This window comes from Hemibagrus wyckioides, linkage group LG28 (genome assembly GCF_019097595.1).
Source record: "Hemibagrus wyckioides isolate EC202008001 linkage group LG28, SWU_Hwy_1.0, whole genome shotgun sequence".
Classification (NCBI taxonomy): Eukaryota; Metazoa; Chordata; class Actinopteri; order Siluriformes; family Bagridae; genus Hemibagrus; species Hemibagrus wyckioides.
In genome coordinates, this window is record NC_080737.1 from 14,385,758 (window position 1) to 14,406,549 (window position 20,792).

Consider the following 20,792-nt stretch of genomic DNA (forward strand, 5'->3'; position numbering starts at 1 on the left):
TATTCTTATTCTTGGCCAGTTGTTTGGTGAAAGGGTCCTTATCGGAAGTGTTTACGCTCCTAACGTACTTGAAAATCTTTCGGAATTAACCGCTAGTATTTCACTCACTAAAAGTATAAAGGACGATTTGGAACGTTGGTTTAATCTTCCCATATCCCGGATGGGGAGAATTAATCTCATTAAGATGAATATTCTCCTTCGTATATTATATCCCATGCAAATGTTACCACTTTGGTTCCCTAGGAAGAACATCTTAGGGCTTGCCATACTCGCATAATATTGTATTAGTTGCATTCTTACTTGAAATCCAAGCCATGTGTCGACGAATGGGCGGTGATGCCTTACTTGTTGTTAAGCCTGCTTACATGTAGCAAAGGCTTTAAGTCATGGCCTGAAATAAGAAATAACCCTATCATTTTCAACACGGTTAAAGTTTTGCAGGACATTATGAAGTGTGCAGTGAGGAGGGGCATGCTATCAGGTCTGACTCCCTTGACTGGTAATAGAGATTTTCTCCCTGGGGTTCAGAAAACCCTATTTCATAGATGGCATGGTAAGGGTATTAGGGTGGCCGGAGATCTATTTTTAGATAATACTTTAATGTTCTTTAATCAGCTGAAGGACAAATTTGAATTGGACAGTAGCAGCTTTTGGGGATACCTCCAGGTTCATCATTTTATTAATTCTAGTAATGTCAAACCTCCTGGGGATAGGCCAGTATACTGTGACATAGATGATTTTCTGTTGAAAATGACCAACACACGGCATCTTATTTCAAAAGCATATATTTTGTTTCATTAAATGGATCACAGTGGTATAGATCATATTTGGTGCATTTGGGAGAAAGATTCCAATTCTGAGTATATCAATGTTGCCTGGGTACATACAGTCAAGTCTACTAGATGCATATTCACTTGCAATAGATGCAATACAAATTACTGTTAAGATTATACATTTCCCCACAGGATTTGAATAAGATAAATACCAATCACTCTCCACTGTGTAACAAATGTCAGAGTGAAATCGGTACATATATGCATTCCCTCTGGCTTTGTCCACTAATCACAAAGTTTTGGAATGGGGTGGCCCAGAAAGTGGGGGAGATCCTTAACGTGTGTGTACGCTGTGTAATTGAGTGCCTTTTTGGTGTTATTTGTTAAGGATCGGCTTGATAAAAATAAAGCCGGTTGCTTCTTCTCATCCAGGCCTGAGGAAATTTCTTTATTTTATTTTTATGGATTAGTGAAGTATTTGGTATTAATAGGTAATTAGAGAAGACTTCAGAACCACCCTGTACATCATCCTGTAACTAAGTAACTAACCTGCAGAGTGCAATATCTAACAGATACACTTCCCCTCCAGACCACTAGAGGGCAGCACCCCCACCCCCACCCCCACACACCCCCCCACACACACATAACTTTTAAATAGTTTCAGAAAACAGTCTTCAAAATCCTGCAGCATTTCATAATTGCCTAAACATTTTTAATATTAGAAAATAATAACTGGACATGTGCAGGTTGGATGTAAGTGAAATAATACAATGCGATTTTTTGGCAAAAGACTTAGGTCATGAAAACAGACATGCGATAATCAGACAGCATGAACTACACCCGGCGATGCCAAAAAACAGGAATGTAAACAAGATCAAGCCAGAAAAACAGCAATTCCAAAAGCTTGGTAAACTGACACAAAAAGACACAGAGTGTAAACTTTACGAAATCATGTGTGTTCAGAGTCCTTATAAACCATGGGAATGTGCTATGAAGGTGATTGAGTGCACTGAACTTTGTGTATTCAGTAGTTTGGTGATTAGAAACATGCAAGAGTCTGGGTGGTGTAGTCCTTGTCATGCAGCCATGTTTGTAGGCTGCTCTGGGATGTGCACAGTATAACGGCGATGATGTGACACTGATGTGACGATATTTCCTTTTTCCAGTTTAATTACACTTATTACAGGAGTGCCTCTTCCTCTGCCTGGACTTTGGGTCTCTGTTGACTGGGCTCTGGAAAGAGTGATACACATCATAAGCATCAACTTACAATCTTGTTACTTATATCTGTATAAAGGATAAGACTTAAATCTGTGCCACCACCTGTATTTGCATCACCAATTAGAAACAAATCCTAAATACCTCTGTAAGATTCAGGTTGCATTATTCTGTTGCATTTCCCAGGATCTTCACTGATGATGCCCAGGTTGCGTTCGCAATTTTTCCAGTTGACTTCCTCCACTCTGCGGAAAACAAGGGACAAACTCAACAATTATTGAATTATTAAGGATGTTGATCGGAAGGTCAGGGTTCAAGCCCCAGCACTATCATGCTGCCCGCGTTGGGCCCTTAACCCTCTCTGTTTAAGAGGTGCTGTATCACCCTGCAATCTCAGTAAAAAGCATTTTACTGTACTGTAATGAATATGTGACAAATAAAGGCTTCTTTGTTTATTTATTAATGTTTGGTTGTATTGTAAAATCAGCTTGATTATGGGACTGCTCTCCAAATTTAGTACTTTTACATAGGAAAGCAGAAGCAAAATAAATAAATAATGTACTTAAACAACCGATGAAATAATCTCACCATAGATTTATATCTGTAATCATAACGAGTGTCCTGTGCTCACGTCAGGACTAATCATTCTCATTAAGTGTGATATAAAAGTGTAAAAGTGAAGGTCACTAGTCAGAGTTAAAACTGAATCAGTTAAAAAGTTCTCACACTGAAGTATTTAAAATTAATAGTTTTGACTGAGATCAGAAGTGAAAATATATTTTAATATGATCTATTTTCTTTAGCGCTTATCCTATACAGGGTTGTGGGCAATTGGGAGTCTATCCCAAGGGACTTGGAGCAGAAGGAGGGGTACAACCAGGATGGAATTACACACACACACACACACATAAATACACCCAGACAATATAGATATGCCAATCAGACTAGAAGACATGTCTTTGGACTGTATTATCTTAATTGTAATGCTACAGTGCATTTATTTCTAGCATTTGGCAGATGCCCTTATCCAGAGCCACTCACAATTTATATCACTTTATACAACTAAATAACTGAGGGTTAAGGACCTTGCTCAGGAGCCCAACAATGGCAGCTTGGTCACCCTGGGAATTAATGCCCCCCTGTAATTCTCCACCGTTTGAATACCTCTGTAATAATTTGGTCTATAGTTATTAAGATGTTTCTGTTCACCTGAGAAACCAGCGCTCTGTATTGCCCAGGTTCCTCCTCAATCCTGAGCGAAACTTCTTCTTCAGACAGCTTGCATATCTTTCTATATCCAAAATGGTGATGGCACGCTGGGAAAACACACACATCCAGAACATTTACCGTTACACAGAAGCATGGCGTATTGTCACCAAGGTCTAAATGCTTAGATTGGTTGCCATATAAGGTTCAAATGGAATCGCATTCAGATTTTTCTACGTTCATTTTTCTATGTTTATCAAATTATGATACCCCTATAGATTTTTTTATTAATGCCACAAAATTAATAAAATCATTCTTTTATTATCAAATAACCCTCTGACCCCAGGTAGTCTTTTGACATGAAATTTCCTGTTTCCTTATATGAGGTGGAACATGCATGTGTGTAAAAAGAAGCATTGAATGTATACCTGCAGTTTCCAGATGTTGGTGCTCTTCTCAGACATGTCCTCGACGCTCTTGCTCATTAGAGCGATTAACATGTTCAGCAGCAGTATGTACGTGAGAACAATGTAGGATATGAGCAGCACATAAAATGCATGTTTATACTTGTTCTCCTCTGTGAACTCCAGGTCGCCTATGCCTATAGTGAACTTTAACAGCTGCAGAATGGTGCATGAGATGGTTTTAAAGTTGGGTTCATTGCAGCCTTCTGTCACATTTGTATTGGCTGCGTCCAAATGCAGTCCTTCTGTGGGGTTATTGAGTAGAGTCACTAAAGCTGTTTAGGGAGAACGAAATAAAGGAAGTGATTAGTGACTGGAATGATTATTGTGGAGCAGTGAGAGATGATTTGGTAAATGGTACCTGCTGAAAATCCAACGACGAAGACAACGTAGACAAGGAGGAAGCGCATGATATCACCTAGGAAAATCTAGTAAACAGAATGACAGGAGTCAGAATTTGTAAGTGTTACCTTATAAACTTGATAATGTAAGTTGGAAACATCTTGTACTTGCAGATATGCATCACCTGGAGGCAGTGTAAATTTATTCATTTACATTTATGTTATTTGGCAGGAGCTTTTATCTAGAGCAAAATATGATCTCTATTAGTGAATACATTGATACTGGTTCACTAGGCCATGGAGTCTAAACTTGTCACGTTTCCTGGCAATACATACATAATAAATGGGCAAAAGATATACCCTTAATGGTACCACCTTAAAAACAGGGATAATTATTAACTTTATTTCTGAAAGTTTAGCAAAGGATTCCTATGAGTTTAGATTCATGACACTTGACAGATTTATTCCATTTATTCTGGGCCAACAATAACATATTTCTAAGTAGTCAAATTTAAAGTATTAATTTACTCTGCTGTAAACTTTTCCCTATGAGGTGGATTTATCACAGCTGACTTCCTCGCATCATTTCATGTAGACCTGATGAATTACTGATGTTTTACCATGAGAGTGGAAAGAAAATATATCATTCACCTTCTGAATCATGATGTTGTAGATCCCCATGTTTTTACTTCCTCTAGAGAAGTAGAGCAGATTAACCCAGGACAGAGCCAAACTGAGCACCAGGAAGGCAAGATACTGCTGGTGTCCACAGAAATACAGCACCATACAGATCAGAAACAAGCCAGCCTGCAATAAACTACAGCACCAGAAGACATACGGATTGTTTACTAATATGTAGAATGTAATATACTGTATCTGGTTATACCACAGCATGGACCATTTTTGTAAGAAGATATTTATTTATAATTCTGTATAAGGATTAAGGACAAAGAACTAATTAAAACAATTTATCCTTTAATCAATAAAAACAATACAAAGTCTTCTATCACTGGTACCATGTATGATAACCTACCGGTTTTAATCTGTTAATTATTTGGTGTATATAAAATATTTAAGGGAAAGCACTCACAAAAGCAGGTCAGAATAGCCATCTATCAGGATTGCTTGCAGACTTGGACGCTTTTTCCTTATATCTATCAGCTACAAGAGGATGTAAGTCATTCTTAGATTTGAATTAACCTTAGCAATTAAAAAAGGAAAAAAATAAATAAATAAACTGATACACACCACAACAATTATGATGTAGAGTGATCCGAATGCCACGATGGCATAACCAGCACGCAGGAGGTGGCCTTTCGGATTTGCCTTAATTGGAAAGATTGGCAAATAAATTAAAAAAATTAAAAAATCGGTGACTTTGACAAATAAGTAAAAACTAATAATAATATAAGATTATATTTTGCATGTTTAATAGTGGATGTTTTATTTTTCTTCAAATCAATCAAGAATTAATCAAATAGTTTTTTGATATTTACATGCTCTTTGTTTATTTATGTTAGTTATTTTTCTGAATAAAAACACGTCCAAATCAACGATAACTAAGTGTGGTCTGAACTCACTGTTCCTTCTTCATGGTTGTGATAAGAAACAGCTGTGAAGATGATGAGATATAATAAATACACAATAAGCTTGCCGTGGAATATCCATTTAGCAAATCTTTTCCATTTGTCTTCCAGTAATTTATTAAGTGGCTCGATCTGAAGCATCTCTAGACGATTCTGTAACGAGATACCACAGCATTAGCATGTAGCTGCGTTTAACTCATAATCTAAATGTAACTACTTTGGGTATAAAGGCTGTATAATTTATAAGCCGATTATCAGCCAATCAGAGAGAATGCATATTCTGTATTATAAAAAAGGATATATTTCTCTTACAGGTATTTCTGAGCCATAAACAACTATCTCTAGGACAGAGTTTGGCTTGTACGTGTCGACAGAGTCCAAGTCGTATACTGAACCAGATGCTGGGCCATATACCCACTCCGTAAACTTTCGGGACAGATGCCTGCACTCTTCTTGCAGGAACTCGCGATGCAGAATGTGTTTGAGCAGCTGGTGGAACAAAAAACATTTTCATTTAGTTAACGTAATTGTAGATTTTAACAGGAACACCCAGACAAAGCATCAAAGTATAAATTACAAAGATCATCTCTCATGTATAAGATCTACAGGTTGTATATAATAAAGATGATTATAATATAATATTTTCAGACAAAGAATGGAGAACTCAGTGACTCATTTAAAGGAAAAAATATTTCTGTCAAAATTAGGAAGCACCAATGTACATGTGAACATGACTGTGCAAGTCTTAAAGCAAATGTTGCTTCTGTTCCTCATGCCAGTCCCTTAACCTGCCAGTGTTTTCTTTCCAGCTTCCAGCACAGCTAAAATGCAGAATCAGGCTTGTTGCTTGCACCAAAATACAGATGTTAGGAAAGCTCTGAAACTTTTAGATGAACTGCAAAAGCTCCACATTGATTTTTAAGGCTGCCCTGTCTGTATTAACCATCTACCACACCCTAGATTAATTTCTGGAAGATTCTGTGTTGAAGAATATGTGCTAAATGCTAGACATGTAAATGTATTTCAGTTTAGATGACTGACTAAATTTAATTTAAGCTTGGTCACTCATTATTTAGCATTATTAGTACATTTTTGGTACTGATACACTCTTACCCCAATCTTTCCTAACTTTGCAGCCAGTTTGATGGGAGTAAGTCCCTGACTGTTCTCAATGTCCTCCAGCTTCTCCATATTAGGATTCATAGCCGCATCTTTGGCAAGAATGAAGTCGTACATGGAAGTAACAAAGTCTATATTGTCCGATTTGTCATCAGCCACCATCACAAGAGCGTGGAGAACCGAGTTGCCCAGAGTGTCTGTACGCCTCACGTCTGCTCTTTCCATCAGCAGGTCCACTATATCTTCCTGATTAATACAGGCTGCCAGAGAAAGTGGAAGCTCTCCTGTAGAAAAAGGGTTTGGACACATGGAATGAACACATGGAACACTGTATATTATTGATTAAACTACAAAACTATAATCTATGATCTTATACTTACCAAAGTAGAAACATTGTTCACTAAGTGGCTGGAAAAATGTCCCACAGGCCTTTGCATGGACATCAGCCCCTTTCTCAATGAGCAGCTTAACAAATCTTTTCTTTCTCCTCTCAATGGCTATATGAAGAGCCGTCTGTCCTGCACCAATCACACAAAAACACCACTCTATGTATGTAACAACCATACCTGGGGAAGTTAGATCTAACATTTTCTTCTTTTATCACATGTTCAGTCAGCTTTATACAGCTCTGATCTCAACCTCAGCAAAAAACTTTTGGCATGAGCTGAAGAATTATGTCAGTGCCTCACTAATGTTGTTGAGACTTAATGGGAAGAAATCCATTCAGCAACGTTCCATAATACAATTTCAATAATACAGCGACCAGCCATAATATTATGAGCACTGGCAGGTGAAGTGAATAAGACTGATGATCTCCTCATCATGGCACCTGTTAGTGGGTGGGATATATTAGGCAGCAAGTGAACATTTTGTCCTCAAACTTGATGTGTTAGAAGCAGGAAAAATGGACAAGTTTAAGGATCTGAGCGAGTTTGACAAGAGACAAATAATAATAAATCCAATAAACAGAGCAGTGGTGAACCAGCGACAGGGTCATGGGCATCCAAGGCTCACTGATTTATGTGGGGAGTGAAGGCTGGCCCGTGTGATCCGGTCCAACAGACGAGCTACTGTTGCTCAGATTGCTGAAGAAGTAAATGCTGGTTCTGATAGAAAGGTGTCAGAATACAGAGTACATGACAGGTCAGGGCTGTTTTGGCAAAAGGGGGACCAAAACAATATTAGGTAGGTGGTCATAATATTATGCCTAGTCGGTGCAGCATTATTGTCTCTATTGGAATGTTGCTGCACGGAGTTCTTCTCATTAAATCGCAACAACATTAGTGAGGCATTCAGATAGTCACATAATTCTCCAAATCTTCCCAAATTCATGCTCAATTTAATGCCAAAAGTTTTTGGTGAGGTTGAAATCAGGGCTGTATAAAGTCCTGTCAAGTTCCAGTAGCACTGTTTTTTAACTTCACCTTCTATCTACACTGTTATCAGGTAAACCTATCATATAGGTGCACTATGTACATAAGTATAAAATTACTGCCTGCAGCTATCTGTTGAGTCTAAGAGTCTTAGTCTCTAAGACTAACCCTGACCAGACATAAATTAAGGTGGAGGACCTTTCTCAACACAGACAACATATTGATGAATAATTATATACCAATATTGTAGGTAGAGCATCAAAATCGTTATATAGTTAAAATGTTCACACCTTTATGGCATGTATCTGTACGTGTTGCAGTCACTAACTCATTAAGATAATTTTTTTTCTCTGCAATGCTGAGCAGGTACTCCACTATTTTGTTATCTTCATTTTTCAGGTTTAGCAGAGCAATCATCAGGACTGTCTTCCCCTCAGGCTGATCTGTGGAACATGGGACATAATAATGCTATTACTACTATAACCATATATTACGTATTGACACACACCATGATAAGAGGCCTAGGATTCTGTATGCAATTATATGGAGTTTTAAACTAATTCTTACAATCTTTGCTCATCAGTGTCTTGTCATAGGTGTCCAGATACTCCTCCAGGCCTTCAAGCCTAGTGATGTCACCGCTGGCAACAGCACCAAAAAGCTTCTTCCATTCAAACTTGTCATCCCGAACTGGTGGGTCGTTTAACCCTAGCAGTTTGCTGCAGAAACAACAAACACAAACCTTTTATACTCTTTTTACAATTTAGTAATAAAGATATTGCTCACCTACATTTTGGTTTTCTAAACAGAAAAACAATTTACTGGAAAACATCCCATAGATCTTAGCATTATCACATTTATTAGGTACCTGAACAATGTATACAGTAAATTACATAGACAATTATAAACACGCAATGCTTCCAAATCTTATATAGTGTAAAATTCTAAACAGAAATACAGAGTATTTGTACTTAGGGAAAACAGTACCATAAAGTGATCGATATTTATGTCGCTACCTGAGCAGCACCCAGTAACAGGTGAGTAGGGTTGATTAGATATTCAACCTGTCTACTTGGAGTATGTTCAAATCACACAGCCTTTTACTCACTCAACAGCGTTCATGTTGATTTTGATTTCATGTGGGACATTAGCCTGGTCCTCTGGAAAGAAAGTGTCCATTGGTGACTGTACAGCTGGTTTTCTCATTTCATTGTCCCTTTCCCTCTCCTCGTCCGTCCTGCCATCTCTCTCAATTTTAAAGGGTGCCTTGCTCATTGTCGGTCCTTGTCAGTGTCACAGCCCTGGGGAAAGACGGGACGTTTATGTTCGGCACAAGACCTATTGTGGAAAATAGAAATGTTAGAAATGTTCAGTTAATACATTATAAATTAAACAATAAATTCTAGATCATATTTATTTCCATTCTTTTAGTTTGTTATAACTGTCTCACAGGGAGTCGTATATCATATAACTTACAGCAACTTACACTACCAGTCAAAAGTTTGGACACACCTTCTAATTCCATGGTCTTTCCTGATGTTTATTTCTTTCTACATTGTAAAACAATCCTGAAGGCGGCCGAAATACACAATAATGTCCTTTGAACAGCTGATATTGAGATATGTCTGTTACTGATGCTCTGTAAAGCCTTCATAACGGCTCTAATCTGAGGTGCTGTTAATTGGTGATTTCTGAGGCTGGTAACACTAAATGAACTTCTCCTCTGCAGCAGAGGTAAGTTTTGGTCTTGCTTTACTGGGATGGTCTTCATGTGAGCCAGTTTCATCATGGTGCTTGATGGGTTTTGTAAATGCACTTGACAATACTGTTCTCGCAAGAACTATTCCAGAACACCTGACCTTCGTGTCTTAAAATAACAACTGACTGTTTTTTGTTGTCGTTACATATGGATTACTTAACTCCATGTGTGTTATTTCATAGTGTTGAAATCTCCAGTATTGTTCTAGAATGTAGAAAATAAATCCCTAAACAAAAAAACATTGAATTAAAAGGTGTGTCCAAACTTTTGACTGGTAGTGTACATGTCAGTCCAAAAGTTTAAGATATTCATTAAAAGATATTCTATCTCAGCTCATTTTGTGTTACTGTATATTTATGACAAGGAAACAAAGGCATTTACATTCACATGAGAGGTCGAGAGGTCATTTTAAAACAAACGATTAGAGACAAATTTATTTTATTTATTTTTCTATATCAGCAACTGTACCCTGAAAGTGATTGAACATGCAGAATCATTTGGTCAAACCAGGAGATTTTCTATTCCTCATGCTTCACACGATGTCCTGGTCTAGTACTGATTCAAATTCCTTGTTCTTTTATATTTTTTGGTGACTTATTTCATTTCCTAAACTTGTCGTAGAATGAAGAAAGAATGATTGCTCTTTTAAATACCAAACATTTCAATAACACTCTCAAGACTTGTCTACCTGACCAGGACCTAGAGTTTTTTATTTGCTCACCAGAAAGAACTTTATATGCATTTGAGTGCAAACATTTTTAAGTTCCATAATTTTTTGGATGGTATGATAGGGGAAGTTTTAGTCCAGGATACAGATGGGGAAAAGCAGAAGTAACTCTTGTCCATTTTTCCTGCTTTTAAAATCAACTTTGAGGACAAAATGTTCACTTGCTGCCTAATATATCCCACCCACTAACAGGTGCCATGATGAGGAGATCATCAGTCTTATTCACTCCTCACACCTCTCAGTGCTCATAATGTTATGCCTGATCAGTGTAATCTAGCTCAAATATTTGTCTCAGACATCCACAGAAACTTATTTATTTTATTAAAACAGCAAAAGTTATATTTACAGCATTCTTATGTTATATAACTAACCAAATGAAGATTAAGGGCCTTGCTCAGAGGCCCAGTGGTGGCAGCCTGGTGGACCTGGGATTTGAATGAACAATCGTCCAATCTAATAGTCTAACGCCGTAACCACTAAGCTACCCCAAAATCCCTCCAAATCCCTCAAAATGCCCCAAAATAATGAGTGGCATTAAAAAAAGAAGAATGAAGAACGGCTTTAAAGCACCTTGGCATAGATTCGACAAGTTTCTGGAACTGTATGGAAGTGATAAACCCCATTTAAACCAAAGATAGTTCCTCTTCTGGTGTTTAATGATGTTGTCAAAACATGTTGAAACATCTTGAAGTCTCGAGGAAACAACTGCTCAGCTCTGTAACCGATGATATACGACTGCATCGTCTTTCACTTCTACAAGTCACTCATTTTAAATAAAAGTGTTTAGCAAATCATTCATCCACTCTCTAGGCTCACGGGGAACCTAGAGCCACTCCTAGTGCACAAAGCAGGGTTGAACCAGGGCAGGATGCCAGTCTATTACACACATTCACACATTACGAACAGTTATTATCATTATTACCTACATTTGCCATAAGCATGCAGTCTCAGTCAAACTTCCTGTCTTAAGAGCGAACCAAAACCATGAGATGAAGTTAATATAAGCACAGTATATATTAGTATAGATCATGGAGCTGAGCGATGGGCTGAGGGTAAAGGCATGAAACCGCATTACTGCTCATTTTTCATTTCATAGATATTAAAAAAACAAAAAATGCATCTGGAAGGCATCATTTTTTACATGGTTTAAAAGAAGATGTGTACTGTATTATAATAATAATTATTATTATTAGGGAGAAAAGTGAATAATCGCTTTTATTAGCTATAATCATTATTAATATTTAAGATACTTAATACTTTAGATAGAATAGCAAGCATAAATGTAGATGAATAGTGAAATTGAAAGAAGTGGTACGTACCAAACCTTCACTTAAATATCCCAAATTAAAATGATTCCCAAGTGCATTAGCACCTTTTATTATATAACAGCATCATCTGCATATGAGCAGAAGCTCAGTCTTTCACTGGCTAAAATTAAAGGCAGCATTAGAGGAAGTGATTACTAACAAGTAGTGTGTGTGTGTGTGTGTGTGTGTGTGAGAGAGAGAGAGAGAGAGAGAGAGAGAGAGAGAGAGAGTTTATGTCAAGACCTAAAGAGATGTTTTGTATATTTATTTAGTGATTCTTTGTTAAAAGTTAAGACTAGCTGGTCATGTGGGTGCTAACTTACTAACTCCTAAATAATATGTATGCTGGTTAGCATGCTTTGATCTAGCTAATGAATGGGCTAGAATCAATAACACTTGAAAAACAGTTTATCAGGATTTGGATTTGTGCTATAATTGTGTTTTAGATCAATTGGGGAAAAAATCTAAATTAGGCGAGAAGGGGGAGATGAGGTAATGTTAAGTTTTATATGTGTGAGCATGTGTAGATCTTCCTCATTTGTGTGGTTCAGCATAAAATGTCCTTCAAACTGTGGTCTGTAAAGCTGCTGAGTTTACAATGGCACATCTGCTCTGAGTGGGCTTTTCCTCATTATACAAAACTGTTAATAAAAATGAATCTTAACATGTTTTTACATTTTTGTGATCAGTAGCACGTGCGCAACCACAGTGCATGTGGATGTGGTTTGTCTCAGCGGATGAAGTAACACCCTTTTTTAAAAATGTACGCTTATATACACGCACACACATACAAACACACACACGCACACACACACTGCTTGAGCAAGCATTTATCTTTATCAATGCATACTGTCTAAGCAACACTGAAAACTGTGCATCAAATCTGTTGCAACACAAATGCATTCAAAATATTTTGCTTTGCATCTTGACCTTAGGAACAAGCCTCGATTTCAGATTTGAAGATGGAAGCTGCATAAGAGGAAGTGATAATACTTGTAAGCGCTGAAAAAGAGAGAGAGAGAGAGAGAGAGAGAGAGAGAGAGAGAGGAAGGGTGTGGTAGGTATCACGCGAAGTCATAGTTATGTTATCTGAAACATTATAGCCAGTATTTATTTACTTATTCATCTCATAATAAGAGGAATAGCTGATTATGTCACACATTAATTATTGTTGTTTTGCTTTATTGTTCAGCCACAAAGATTCTAACTGTGTTTGCATTTTCTTATCACAGTAGCTGTTGATGTGATAATAAACCACTAGCCAGCCATTTACACTGCGGTTAAAACTCAATGTCGATGGCCTAGTTTATATGTTTGCCTCATTTTTAGGACAGATGTACCTCCACCTGATCCAGCCTGAGCTACATGGCTCTGTGATAGTTATTTAATTCTGTGTAATTATACTGTTAGAGTGTATTTGCTGTTTAGTTGCCTTTTATTTCATTTGTAAGTTGCTTGTTTTAAATCCAAGCCTCTGTCAAAGTATTACCTTCATTTCTCAAGAGCATCTCAACGACTCAGCTGTTTTAACAAAACCTTAAACAATTGGAGTAACATAGAGAGAGAGAGAGAGAGAGAGAGAGAGAGAGAGAGAGAAAGAGAGAGAATAGAGAGAGAGAGAGAGAGAGAGAGACTGACAGAATAGAGAGAGAGAGAGAGACTGACAGAATAGAGAGAGAGAGAGAGAGAGAGAGACTGACGGAATAGATAGATAGATAGAGAGAGAGAGAGAGAGAGAGAGAGAGAGAGAGAGAGCGAGACTGACAGAATAGATAGATAGATAGAGAGAGAGAGAGAGAGAGAGAGAGAGAGAGACAGAGAGAGAGAGACTGAATAGAGAGAGAGAGAGAGAGTATACTGGAATTTTCCTGAAACATTTTCTTGAATGCAGTATATATAACATTTTGTTTTATTTCAATTTGAAAAAAATTATTTACAAATTATTAGTTACTGTTACAGGACAATTACAAAACATGTATTCAGTGTGAGTACATACATCAGGGATAATTGGGGATCTGGCAACAATAGTAATAGTAATAAATTAACAAAAATTAATAAGAAATAATTCCCAAATCCCAAATAAATCAATAATAAATGAGCAACACAGTAATAATCACAGTTCTAATAATTAGATAACATCCAAAAGATGCAAATCTGTAAAATTCATACTAAAAGTATTATTATTGTAAACCAAATGACATAAAAATCAGGGATTTTATTGTTGATCCAAAATATATGGTATGTGCTAATGGTGAAATTACCTTTTCTTAATTTAAGAAATGTATCAGCAGCCAACAAGGCTGTAAATTACACATAATAATATCTGTAAAGGTGTAGAGTGTCTCTAGTGTATATTATGTAGTGTGGCTGATCAGCTTGTCATTAAAAACCATTGCCACTCCGACTGCTGAGTCCACGTCTTTCCCATACACAACAGGGAAAGGGAACGCTCGCTCTACTTCCTGTCTCAAGGCTTCGTTCCGAGACAGAGCACTCCCACTACCCAGAATCCGTTTCACTCCCATAGCCGACAGCACGTGAGGGGGCATCATGGTGGCTAGGTTAGCTACAATCCCTACGCAAATGGCACGCATCACGTGAGCCAGTGAGAGGTTGGTTGGGGAGATTTGGGACACGGCAGCGAGGCTGCCAGGGTCGTGTCGTTCTCCTAGCAGGGTCGGGGTCACACAGAGGTCAGTGCTGGGTTGAGTTAGGGCAAAATCGATCAGCTTGGAGTACACTTCTGAGTCACTGACCTCGACTCCTGTGCAATAAAGGAGAAGGAATATAGATATGGTGTTGTGTCTGGTGTCTACAGTCTACCTCTGCAACCCTGAACAATATTATCGAACGTTACGTCTTACAAATATAACATTCCAGCAAGCCAGTGGCGTATCAAGGATGTAGCTAGGCATGTCAGGGTATATGTGAATACACAATCAAACATATAGTTACCAAATTCCTTCATCCAAGAAGTCAACATTCCTACAAACGTTGCCAGAACGTTGCCTCCATTGAGCGCAGCAGCCACAGCCAGGTAAGTGTTGTGGAAGTAAGGGAAGTAAGCGATGGAAGAGAGAGCATCCGGGACACTCGCAGGGGTGAAATCAGCAGGCATGGAGAATGTCAACTGTGCTGAGGTGCTCATGTTTAATACTGTAAAAGACAGGAAGCAGACAAATGTTAAGTACATACCACAGTGCTTTACACATATGTACATATCACAGTGCATACCACAGTGCTTAAAATGCTTCATATCAGTGACAACAAGCATAACATTATGACCACCTGCCTAATACTGTGTTGCTCCCCCTATTTTCTGCCAAAACCGCCCTGACCCGTCATGCACTGTGTATTCTGACCCCTTTCTATCAGAACCAGCATTAACTTCTTCAGCAATCTGATCAACAGTAGCTCGTCTGTTGGATCGGATCACACGGGCCAGCCTTCGCTCCCCACGTGCATCAATGAGCCTTGGCCGTCCATGACCCTGTCACCGGTTCACCACTGTTCCTTCCTTGGACAACTTTTGATAGATACTGACCACTGCAGACCGGGAACACCCCACAAGAGCTGCAGTTTTTGACATGCTCTGATCCAGTCATCTAGCCATCACGATTTGGCCCTTAGTCAAACTCAATCAAATCCTTACGCTTGCCCATTTTTCCTGCTTCTAACATCAACTTTGAGGACAAAATGTTCACTTGCTGCCTAATATATCCCACCCACTAACAGGTGCCATGATGAGGAGATCATCAGTGTTACTCACTTCACCTGTCAGTGGTCATAATGTTATGCCTGATCGGTGTATATGCTGTACGTATGCAAATTATTATTATTTTGACACTGCTTGATGTTTCTAGAGCTCACTTATCTAATCTCGGATAACTTTATTGTTTTGGTTTTTTTACATTGTGCTAAACCCTTGGTTATCATCGTTCTTACTGCCTCTTTAAAACCGTGGCTAGTTTCCCAGTTTTAATTGGTTAGCATGGGTTTTCACTTGAGGTTATGAAACCCTGCTCCAAAGTGTTAACACTGCATTGCGGTGCTAAATGTGTACATGCTTGGTACAGATACAGAAACCCTGCATGTAGTGTAAACAGTATCTGAAGGTTAAATAAGGCCAATTGGTGATCAAAAGCATGTGGAGACATCTTTATTTTTACAGTTATGGTCAGAAAAGTCTGGAGAGCACAACCTGAGGCACAACAGATGTGGGTATTTTATTGATGTGCTGCAATATGAGAAGAACGTTGTGGAATGTTATAAGGAAAAAACAGTGGAAGTGGAGGCAACACAAAAATCAGAGGTTATCATTTTGACTCTGAATGATCTCGAGAGGTGAGGAGTTAAAAAGAGCAACACTCTGGGTGAGATGGATGGTGGTGCTCTTTGTCATGTTAATCATAGCTTCACTAGACAATCGTGGGTGTATGTGAGCTGATGTACAGAATGCAGAGGAGGGCAGATCCTCTGAGAGTGTTTAACTCGACTCTGATGCTGCATGAGCACCACTGGTTAGTGTAGCTGATAGAAGCAAGTCTTATGACTCAAACCTTCAGTTTTCCTAGTTTGATTGTGCGGTAATAAGGTAACTGTTCCACGAAGAATAGATTCACTAATCAACAACTACATTTACTCTTCACTGTCTGACATCTTGCTTTGAAAAAGTGTCCAAAAGTTGTAAATGTACATAACTGTGCTAATAGCAATTTACACTCTTAAAGAATTTGAAGCTTGTGTTCAACCAGAGTGTAGAGACTGAGGCATAACACAACATACCTGCATCCGTCTTATCCGTCATACAGGAGTAAACACTGCACTGGAAATCTCCCAGAGCTGCTCCTACAGGTGTGTTAGCAGGAATCCCGTGCCATTCAGAGCAAGTCTGCCCAGCTACAGACCCAGAATCCACCAGCACGGGCAACAACTGCATCGGGAAGCCTGCACCTTTCAGACTAAAACATATAATAAAACACATTGAACATTCAGTCAATGTAAAGATCAGGGGTATGTTTCTCATAATGTATTTGCTTAACAGCTGTAAAGAAATGAATTTGCCTTTAGGTTTCAATGCAATGTTCAAATGCAAATTTCGTATTGAATTAAGTGCTAATGTGAACAATTATAGTATAGTGTAACGTGTAGTGAAAAATATAAATCTGATGGAGGAAGTGTGTGTGTGTTTTGTATCCAGAAAAAGTCCAGGTTGTCCTGGATGGGGGCCTGAAATGGCCTGTGGGATGAAGTTCCTCTTGATTCTGTTTATCTCTTCAGGGAGCGGAAGCGCTTGTCTGACAGACAGAAAAGTCAGTTGTTTGGATGGCTGAGGTCCTTCGCAATCTTGACACATGCTATTACTCAATGTATTGTCAGCAGCCAGCATGTTTTCCGGCAAGGGGACAGAGGACTTTGTGGTTTACTGGGGACGAGAAAAGCTGTGTGTGTGTGTGCCTGTGTGTGTGTGTTTATTAAAGAAAAGGAAGGTTGCTAAGGAAACTGTAGCTGAGGAAACTGTAGCTTTTAATACTATAACACTTATACGTGATAACAGGAACTCATTTGTCTTTCAATAATGAAACAGACTGACAAGTTTTCCTACTATCATCGTGATTGTTGTCATGATCGGCATCTCAAAATCAAAATCTCTGAAAATTTAAGCACTAAACATAATAGCAAAGCAAAATATTCAGCAATGATGAAGAATCTTACATTAGCGGTGTTAGAATCTTTGTGGCTGAACATTAGTGGTGGAGACTGTGTCATTATAGCATTCAACAGCCATTCAGCAGTATAATTCAGCCTTAATTCTGCTTAACAGCATCACCTCGGGCTGCTTGATTGTTGATCATGTTCCTGTACCAGAAACCCCAAGTGTTTTGTTCCTTTCTTGTTGCACATGTCACAAAATAGTGTAACTGCACTCACATCTCTGTATTCCACTGGTTGGTGGTGGTGTTGAAGTAGCCCCAGCTTGCAGCATTCTGTGCACTCATGAGGCAGACCTCTAAACCACACAGCATGGACACCACATAGTCCTGGATGGTTCCTGAGGCTGTGAACTTTGCAAGAAATTCAGGGCTGTAAAGAGAAAATGATACTCAGAATGCTAAACCTGGACATTATCCTGGGACAGTTACATTTGGTAGACAGATTGACTTACATTTAATCTCATCTAATTTTAGACAACTAAGGGCCCAGCAGTGGCAGTATGGTGGACCTGGGATTCAAACTCACAACCTTCTGACCAGTAGTCCAACACCTTAATCTACCACACCCCCCTATCCCAAGAGCAAAGAGGGGGACACCCTGGATGGGTTGACAACCAATTGGAGGGCATAAATGGACACAGGCACTACAGATAGTAGTAATGACAATCAGCTTAAAATGCATGTCTTTGGACTGGAAGAGGAAACTGGAATACCTGGAGGAACCCCTGAAACATGGGGAGAATTTACAAGCTCTAACCTCTATACCACTAAGCCAACCCTAATACATTGACCTACCCAATTAGGTCACCCTCAAGCTTGAATATGGCTATTCTGTGAAAACAAAAACTACATTTTAGGAACGCTGGTCTAGATGTTGGGCTATCATTTGATGTTTAGACTGTATTGGGCCTTTGGTTTTATTAAACATACTTCTGTGCATGTATTATGGCTGCATTTGTGCACCTCTGAGAAGAAAATCACAAAGGAAAATGTACTGTATTATTAAATCACAGGTTTTCTCATGAGCTAAACAAAACGGATGGAAACCACTAATGACCTAAAAAGCTTAAAAACTTTCTGACCTGTGCTTCATGTACCAGAAGATGGAGGCGCAGCCAAAGCCAGTAGCCACATTCAGGTGTGACTCAGGTTTGGGTAGCGATGACAGAAAATCAGTAGTGCAGCGGCCATCCTGCCACGTGATCAGCCGACTGACATCCAGAGGTCTGAAACTGTGACCTCTGAGACTACTGGACCACTCACAGCCTGAAATGCGAACAGAAGACAACTCAAGATTAGGATTGGTCATGGAAAAAACATTAAAATCCAACACACTGAAAGTATATGCACACACTGGTTAGAGTTGTAAGTGTGTTTTATTACAGTTAGAGCTGATAGTTCGAGCAGGTTTGAAGAATATTTTGAGAGCATCTTCACATACTTCACATAGGCCATGAGTTCTCAACCTTTTCCTCTATCTGAATCTCAACTCATCCATTTTATTACTTTAAAGCTAACTATTCTGATATTACACAAATTGGGTATCATCATATCTATCTACTGAAGCCATTGGAGGATTTTTTCCTGAACTTTCCATAAACTAAACCCAAGCTAGTTACACGTATAGTGTGATTAAAATGCTTGAAACAATGTTTATGCTTACTTTTCTGGTAGAAACATATAACATATAAACATAAAATTAAACATTAATTACATATTAAAGAAACTCTCTTGGAGCTGGTTAGGAAAGCCACCAGCTCAGAACATGGTAGCTTAGTGGTTAAGAAGTTGGACTACTGCTGCCACTGCTGGGGCCCCTGAGGATGTTTTGAGGTTTCCTCCCTTAGTCTAAAGACATGCATTTTAAGCTGATTGGGCTCACTACTGTGTTCACTTGTGCCCTACAAGTGGTCGTCAACCCATCCAGGATGTCCCCCACTTTGCACCCCAAGTCTCTAGGACAAAGGAGACATTGTAGATTAGTGGTTAAGCTGTCAGACTACTGAATAGAATGTTGTGAGTTCAAATCCCAGGTCCACCAAGCTGCCACTGCTGGGCCCTTAAACAAAGCCCTTAATCACTCAGTTGCATAAAATGTAAGTCACTCTGGATACAGGTGTCTGCCAAATGTAAATGGTTGCTGTTTTGTTTTCATTATGGGAAAAGTTAGCAGGTGTCTGCTGCTCTGATGTCAAAGGCGGGCAAGACAAAAGAGCAAGGGTTTCTTTTAACCAAAGTGAAAACTGACTAATTGTTCCATCCCTTTTGTATTACTTTTCTGTTTTCTTTTGTTTTGAGAGGTGTTTGTGTGTCTTATGTCCAGGAAGAAGCCTGATTGGTTCCTGCAGTCTAATTGCTGCCACGCCCTGCTTGGTCAGCTGACTCCTTGTGGCCTATAAGAAGACTCGGTCATCACTTTCTGCGTGCCATCACAAGCAGTGATGTTACTATTACACACTAAATCTTGAAGACTACCGGACCCCACTTTGAGAACCCCTGGCTTCAGGGTAGTGTTATTAGTTTAATGTGCACCTGTGTTAGATTTCCAGAACAAAACCCCATGCATCTGTCCCGACACCCCAATGCATATGACGTCATGCAGCTTTTCCTTAGGGAGAGCACACATGCACTGGTCAAGAGTAGCAATGATCCGCACCGGGTCCTGCTCCTTGACCTGAATATGAGAAAGTTGGTCATTAAACGTTATTGTTAAACGTTAAGTCCACTGTCATGACGTGTTATAAAGTGTTACCGACGTGTTCGTGCGTGTCGTCGATGACGTCAGAGCTGGTCTGTAAACTGCAGCTGTCCGTCACGGTCTTTGATCGAGTGTCGAGCAACACAACCTTGATCGAGGTGGTTCCCAAATCAATGCCCAAAACATACTTAGCTGATGAGGAAGACAGTGCAGCCATGGTGTTTAATATGATGTTTAATAAAGTGTAGAAGCTGTAAGTTCATGCACAGCGCCAACGCAGGAAAAGAAGAGCTTTGAATCGAACCAGTTTGTTCCTCTGTGGACACCGTAGGTCAAAGATAGCGCACAAAATTAAAAAAAGAAAAAAAGAAAGAAGAATTACTCAATATATAAAATAATATATATATAGAATTATTCTGAAATCTTAAAATAGGTGAACAACGTTTTTAAAAAAAAAAAATTTTTGTTAATTTGATCATTTTCTGTCGCAAACCTTCAGTACGTTAC

General features: G+C 38.9%; 2 protein-coding genes across 3 annotated transcripts; both read right to left on the reverse strand.

The window, feature by feature from the left end:
• Positions 1-775: 775 nt before the first annotated feature.
• Positions 776-12,019, reverse strand: LOC131348743 (transient receptor potential cation channel subfamily V member 1-like). 2 transcript variants are annotated; one of them, XM_058383917.1, is made up of 16 exons: positions 11,886-12,019; positions 9,189-9,418; positions 8,648-8,799; positions 8,371-8,523; positions 7,088-7,225; positions 6,702-6,991; positions 5,901-6,077; positions 5,583-5,741; positions 5,251-5,328; positions 5,093-5,163; positions 4,654-4,819; positions 4,023-4,089; positions 3,626-3,936; positions 3,201-3,307; positions 2,136-2,236; positions 776-2,006 (listed from the first exon to the last, which is right to left on the reverse strand). In XM_058383917.1, exons 2-16 carry the CDS (start codon positions 9,353-9,355, stop codon positions 1,954-1,956), a joined length of 2,190 nt encoding a protein of 729 aa, XP_058239900.1. In that variant the 5' UTR covers positions 9,356-9,418; positions 11,886-12,019; the 3' UTR covers positions 776-1,953. The 2 variants fall into 2 exon arrangements, with proteins under 2 accessions (XP_058239900.1, XP_058239901.1); XM_058383918.1 differs by having other exon boundaries at positions 9,189-9,381; positions 11,886-12,000.
• Positions 12,020-13,796: 1,777 nt separating this feature from the next.
• shpk (sedoheptulokinase) lies at positions 13,797-20,630 on the reverse strand. Its single transcript, XM_058383632.1, has 7 exons — positions 20,344-20,630; positions 20,120-20,261; positions 18,670-18,853; positions 17,805-17,957; positions 16,659-16,834; positions 14,829-15,029; positions 13,797-14,637 (listed from the first exon to the last, which is right to left on the reverse strand). Exons 1-7 carry the CDS (start codon positions 20,500-20,502, stop codon positions 14,228-14,230), a joined length of 1,425 nt encoding a protein of 474 aa, XP_058239615.1. The 5' UTR covers positions 20,503-20,630; the 3' UTR covers positions 13,797-14,227.
• Positions 20,631-20,792: the final 162 nt, after the last annotated feature.

Coding starts and splice junctions, on each gene's coding strand:
- LOC131348743 (XM_058383917.1), bottom strand. CDS start 9,355: ATGAGCAAGGCACCCTTTAAAATTGAGAGAGATGGCAGGACGGACGAG. Junction 8,800..9,188: donor ATCAACATGAACGCTGTTGA/GTGAGTAAAAGG, acceptor TTGTTTCTGCAG/CAAACTGCTAGGGTTAAACG. Junction 8,524..8,647: donor GACACTGATGAGCAAAGATT/GTAAGAATTAGT, acceptor CATGTTCCACAG/ATCAGCCTGAGGGGAAGACA.
- shpk (XM_058383632.1), bottom strand. CDS start 20,502: ATGGCTGCACTGTCTTCCTCATCAGCTAAGTATGTTTTGGGCATTGAT. Junction 20,262..20,343: donor TCGACGACACGCACGAACAC/GTCGGTAACACT, acceptor TCTCATATTCAG/GTCAAGGAGCAGGACCCGGT. Junction 16,835..17,804: donor AACCAGTGGAATACAGAGAT/GTGAGTGCAGTT, acceptor TATATGTTTTAG/TCTGAAAGGTGCAGGCTTCC.